The sequence below is a fragment of the Anarrhichthys ocellatus genome, unplaced genomic scaffold (assembly GCF_004355925.1).
Source record: "Anarrhichthys ocellatus isolate YVR2014 unplaced genomic scaffold, GSC_Weel_1.0 scaffold109, whole genome shotgun sequence".
NCBI lineage: Eukaryota > Metazoa > Chordata > Actinopteri > Perciformes > Anarhichadidae > Anarrhichthys > Anarrhichthys ocellatus.
This window is the reverse complement of record NW_022280139.1, coordinates 901,193-907,535: the sequence shown is the minus strand read 5'-3', so window position 1 is coordinate 907,535 and position 6,343 is coordinate 901,193. Positions and strand designations below refer to the sequence as shown.

General features: G+C 44.3%; 1 protein-coding gene across 5 annotated transcripts in view; it reads right to left on the bottom strand.

The window, feature by feature from the left end:
- Positions 1–6,343, bottom strand: part of LOC116399334 (misshapen-like kinase 1) — a 42,394-nt gene that overhangs the window by 16,840 nt on the left and 19,211 nt on the right. For 3 of the 5 annotated variants that reach the window (XM_031876421.1, XM_031876423.1, XM_031876422.1), the window contains exons 13-17: positions 5,224–5,571; positions 4,179–4,313; positions 3,877–4,011; positions 2,352–2,422; positions 1,012–1,088 (exon numbers count right to left, since the gene is read on the bottom strand). In XM_031876421.1, the coding sequence (XP_031732281.1) occupies positions 1,012–1,088; positions 2,352–2,422; positions 3,877–4,011; positions 4,179–4,313; positions 5,224–5,571 (766 nt within the window). The remainder of the gene's footprint in view (positions 1–1,011; positions 1,089–2,351; positions 2,423–3,876; positions 4,012–4,178; positions 4,314–5,223; positions 5,572–6,343) is intronic. The other 2 variants (XM_031876424.1, XM_031876425.1) reach the window with 1 other exon arrangement.

Genomic DNA, 6,343 nt, shown 5'->3' with positions numbered 1-6,343 from the left:
ACACACACACACACACACACACACACACACACACACACACACACACATGACAACCTCCCATATACACAGAATTAGTTCACCCCAGGGACACATCTGTGTGAAAACAAGAGCTGAGCTGAAATGAAACTGTGTTTCATTTTCCACAACGTTTGTCGTTATTACTTTATTACTTCAGTCTTTAATCATAGAAGAGCAAACCGTATATGCTGTGAGAAAAAGAGTCTGATGTAAATAGTTTTCTCTCCTGTGTCTAAGACTTAAGAACAAGTTGAAAAAAGTTTTTAAAGGTAAATATTTCTTTCATTCTCATACATTTTTTAAGCATTTTGCTTTAATACCCATTTCGGCCACAAGAGGCTGAGGTACACCACTTCTTCGTGTTCTAAATAGGACTGAAAGCATTTTCTTCCAGGTGAGTTGTAATTTCTCCATGCACTCTAAACACAAGGTACATATATGTTGATGTGTTAGCAGGTTATTTAAAGAAGAAAAATTTATGTGTTAGTCCTGTTTAGAACATGGGCCTCAGCCTCTTGTAGCCGAAATAAGAATTACAAGACAAAACACACAAAAAAAGTTTTTTTTCACCTGGCAAACCTTCCCCACCGGTTTCACACAGATTTTTTCAACTGGCTACACTTTCCACCACTTGTTCAACAGATATTTCTTTATTTAGGAAACCTAAAAAGATCATCCTGGCAGAACCCTTTCTTCACCTGTTCTTAGGTCGTAAACAGAGGAGAGAAAACTATTCAGATCAGACTTAGAGAATGGATCACCACATTGTTTCTCTCTCACTTGCTTCTCAGGGCTGCTGTACATCAATGCACACTGAGAGTTCAATTCTGAGGTCAGAACAACGAAGTCTAATTCTTGTCATGTAGGAACCCAAGCGGTCGTTTTCAGACAGAACTGCTCATTTTCTACCAAGGAGCAGATTTGATGAAGCTGTATTGTATTGCTCATACAGCTGGTAGCAGCGTGAGGCTGAGCTCAGCGGTTGGCACAGACCTTGGTTGCTGCTGCCAGAGGACACTCCATGAGACACAGACCGTCCGCTCTTATCGGCCACAGACACTGGACTGCCACTAGATGGAGAAAGAGACACACGTACAGAGGGTGGATTGTACATTATACACTTCTATATGTTCTAATCTTCAGTATATCCTTCACGCTGCCAATGCAGTGACCCAATTTCCTCGCCATTAGTTTCATCTAAACGAAAATAATCACCCGAGCTTAACTAATCAGATCCTCCCATGACCGATTGTTCTCTAATAGTGGAAGGCAGCATGCTGAACTGTGGAGTTATAAACCCTCACTATGAAGTAGGTTGACTCTAGCTGACAGGATAACTGTGGGGTAAAGAACTGCCCTGCTCACAGCATGGCTGCAATACCAAATACATTGGGAATAAAGAATGCTTATTCACATTCTACTTGAGACTAAGACTTCCCTTGTATCCAACTGAAGGACAGACGGATGCATTGTATTCTTCATGCTGCTAAGCAATGACCACATATTTGGTCAGCTGATACTACAGCAACACTGGCGTGAGGGTAAAACACCTCAGTGGTATAACTCTACTTTGCAGGTAGGTCACGTACTGCCTTATTTTAACACATCATTTAGATGGAGGAGTGGAGTACATGTTGTAAGTGAACCTATGGGATTAGTTTAAAGCTGACCGGTTATTATGTCCTCCATTTGTCATGAACTAGGTTGATTTCTTTCCTTTACGCAGTTTGTTAAAAACAGAGCAATGGCTAAACGAATGACTAGCTAGAAACAAAGCTTGGTGTTTAAAGGGTATTAAGTGATATTTTCAACCTCTAAACAGAGCCATATTGACACTGCATTAAGCCGTCATGGCTAACATGTTAGCAAACACTTGGCTATATACCTATCGGTAGGCCTGTGGCAATACTTTCAGCTCTGTTTTGGTCTCCACAAACTCCTGAGCTACTAAATGCTTCACTACGTTCACTAGCTAGGTGCTAACCTTGTCTGTCTGTCATTTGTTTAAAAGAGCTGATTACTGCATTCAGAAACAGGATTGTTGTAAGCTGTGAGAATGAACAAAAACAGTGAAGTTGTGGACTGTAGAACCAAAACAATGGTCTGCAATGTGCTAAAAAGAGTCCGTAGAGCTAAGAGCGACCACAGAGTTGGCTGATGGTTCAGTCTGAGCCAGCGTCAACATAAAATATAGATTCTATAACTTCTTAAAGGGACATTAGGTCATCGGCTCACGTTCAGACCAAACACAGGCCGACCTTCATAAGGACACACACAGTATGTCCATGTCACGGTTGCGTGTTTACTGTGCAGTCAGTGCAGCTGTGCTCTACCTGGAGGCGGCCCTCTTGTGTCCCATCACCAGCTCTCGACAGTAGAACTTAGAGGTGGTGCGCTCTGGGACCTGGACAAAGAGCAGAAGAAGAGTCAATTAAAACAAGACTCAACACAAACACATAAGTCAGTGTCCTGGTGGTCCTGATCGCTTGTTTCACTCTGCGTAGGTTTGGGAGGGCTCTCGTTTTTACAAGGATCTTACGTCTAGCCAGGCAGGGGTTTCAGCTTATGATGGGAAGGCTGCTGCGGTTTATGAACCTTCTATGTACAGCAACCGCGAAAGTGCCTGAAAGGGTGTCGAGCAGAGTGCAGTAAAATTCTATAATAAGCCACCGGGACATATTTATTACTGAGAATCTAATGAGACCATTTGGATTAACCGTTTCTTCACATTTCAATGTTGCTCCTTTTAAACTGGAAATGTCCAAATCTCCCACGCGGTGGGGAAACACTATCTGACTCAGGGATATTTCCAAACCTTTCTATATGACAAGAACAGCGTTGCAAAATCGGTTACCGGATCAAAGTGTGTAAAGTACTGCCTTTTCAAACGGGATCTTTCAACATTTCATTCTCCTCAAACTCTCAGTCGTACCAACCAGCTGGTGACCCTTTGACCTCTCGTCTCCTGGGATCAATCGGCCCGGTTATGGAGGAGGAAGACACACCCAGCAGAGCAGGAACTGTGGGAATACCTATCATCCTTCTGACAAGTTGCCCACATCCTGCATCTGGCTCCACACACGCACGCACGCACGCACGCACGCAGTCGGTGTCTGTCGTTTCCTGTCTGCTATTGCGACATAATTCAAAATAAGAGCATTTAGTCTAATAAGTAGTTATTTGAGTTTAAGACTCTTTAAGCTCATGTGAGAACATTTGAATTCAGACAGTTGTACGTCATTACAATGCCTGGATCTCTGGAGCACGTTACTGGCGAACCCTATCGTGGTGTAGGTGCCCGAAAAGTTAGTGGTGTTTATTAGCAGATCCAGCCACCACACTGCGATCACATGAGGGAGGGCAGAGTTATTAACTGCTCTACCGCCTCCATATGGCCTCCTGTTAGAGCCACAACATGACACGGCAAACAGACCGATTTATTGGGCTCTCCTCCTCTCTGTGTAGTACTTGTTAGTTGTTCTATCGGCTCCATGTGTTTATACGCCTAACAGCATATTGTGCATGTAAAACGCCTAGCGGGGGAGCGGCGGTATTAGACAGAAAGAGACACCGAGTGAATGTTGTGTTTCCCAACCAGCCTTGAGGTAAAGCCCAACCCCTCTGCTCCTCAAACACACACCCACAGCGTGCCAGCCTGAACCTCGTGCTGCGTGCCCTACTTCCTTAGCTTAGCACACGCCGACACATAATGCCAACCTCATGTGACTGCACCCGCCGCCTGGCATGACCATAACAACATCTTCCCCTTTTGGTCGCTCCAAGGTTCCTGTAAGTCACCACGGCTGGCGTGTAAACTTTCAGTGTCATCCGGCAGCGTATAGGACACTCGTCGCTCACCTTCGGTGGCGTCCCGGGGTCCCAGAAGACATCATCAGTCGGGGACGTGGGGCAAAACGGGGACAACGGGGAGATGGCCATGTCTGACATAGAGCTGCTGTGAGGGGCATCTCGACTCGAGCGAAGATTGGCATTCTGGGGAAAAACAAGTGGTAGAGCCATGGCCATTTGTTACTTTTAAATTGTATTTATACATGATCACTTTTAGACACATCACCAAAGTTTAAGATCATGTGCATGAAAATATCCCAACAACAGTGCTCAAAGTATAAGAAAGAGAAGAGGAGGAGAGCAGTGTGTACCTGGTTGAAGTGAGCTCTCTGCATGGCTGGAGTACAAGGACTAGAGCTGCTCCCAGAGCCCAGCCTGGAGTGCATCTGGCTGGGCACACCGGCAGCCAAAAGCAGCCTGGCTAGGCTCGATTCTTGGAGGTCCATCTAAAAACATAAACACATGTAAGACCTATATGTGTGTGTGTGTGTGTGTGTGTGTGTGTGTGTGTGGACTATTCAATCAGGTGGTCACACTGAGATGTATTTTTCTATACTACACATATATACATAAATGCACTTCACATATAAAAGTGTATATATTGTGGGATACAATGAATGATCATGACAAAGGGAAAATGAAGCTGTGATGTGGACCATGACACATCATCTCTGGAGGCCTGCTATTGGCTGATTCAGTGCTTTGTTGTGGGTACATGATTGCAGACCACATTTTACTTTGGAGTCACTGCAGTCAGCGCTTTACAATCACACTTAAGAACTGTTACTTTCAACTACTTCATACGAACTCTAAATTATTTGAGGTCAAAGTTCAGGGACATTCTTTATACCATTTTTAAGAAGCAGTACACATACTGTACTGACCCGGACATGACAAAAGGGCCACTAATCGTCACATAAAAAAACATTACAGAATAAAAACAGTTTTTTTTTGTAGACCTTAGTCAGCCATCTGACTGGCTGTTTAAAAATGTCTTCTTCTAGAAATGGCACCTTTGGTCTGTTTCCTGTGTGGTTTAGCCACCATGCTAAGAATAGAAGCTACGACGCTGAACCACATGTCAGAACCACATTTTTGTACAAATAGTCTGCATATGCCACCATGCATAGGCATGAAAAACAAAACAAAAAACACAACACATGAAGCTGAAAAAAACTGTCAAAACTTCATGGCAATAACTTACCAAGAAAAAAATCTGTAAAAATAAAAATGTGAGAAATGGAATCAAAGAATAAACTGTCAAACTCCATGAAAGTGAGGGACAGAGAGACAGACTGAGAGATGTGGGGTGTAGAGGTGATGGAGGCTAGACAGCTGAGGAAGGCAGGGTTTTACCGCTGAGCGCTGGCTGTTTGTGGGGCGGCTGGGCGAGGAAGAGGCAGCAGAGGCAGCAGCGGCAGCGGCAGCAGCAGCAGCAGCCGTGCTCCCACTGTTAGCCGTTAGCTTCTGGACGGCTGCCACGGGCTTCTCCCTCTGCCTCTGCCTCTCTCTCTCCCTGTGCCTGTGGTCGTGCTGTAGCGACAGGAGCTGGGTTTGGTCCTTGGGCAGCGTGCGGTGGGATCTCCGGCCCGCCGAGGGCTGCTGATGCTGAGCCAGAGGCCGGGGCTTGGCTTGCGGCTGGGAGGGCGGAGGCTGGGAGAGCGGGGCCTTGTGCTGAAGCAGCTGGTTCGGAGCCGCGGCTCTCTACGTCGCAGACATGAAAAGCACAGACAGACAGTGACGGAGCCTGGGAGTGTCTGTGTGAAATAACGTACATGTAGACTGTGTACATGCACATTTCATCAGGATTTACATCTCATTCAAGAGGGGACCTTGAGACCAATGTCAGGAAAATAAAGCATTTAACATTAATACTGAGAGGAAGTATTAGTTTTCAACTTAGTATCATTTTAGAATTGTCCTTTACTGTATGTGCGGATGATGATTTATTTGTAATTGTAATAATAATGTGGAGGAATGATCTAAACCTCGACCGTTCATGTATGACAAATAGTTGAATTCACTTCAATGTAAGTTCAACTATTTGTGGATGTAGATAGACACTCCCAGGTTGAGCAGAAAGTGACAAGACAAACCCACGGTTGTAAAACACATGCTGCATCATCAAGCCTGTCTAGACACACATCAGAAGAAGCACATGAGAAAGGAGATGATTTGATTCACTCATTTGGAGTCAAACGCAGACAAACACAAAACATTCAGAAAACAGGAATCAGTCCACCGCTGACAACAGCTGCTGCTCTGGATGGACAATCACAACATGTCACAACTCATGTCTTCAGCTGCAAGAGAGCCAACAGCTGGGATATGATCAGCACCTTGACTGAGATTTAGACTTACCTAAACATTCCAGAGGATATAAAGTTACGCAGTAGTCCTTTTTATAAAATATTTTGTGATAAATATATAAATATATATATATATATATATATATATATATATATTTTTTTTTTTT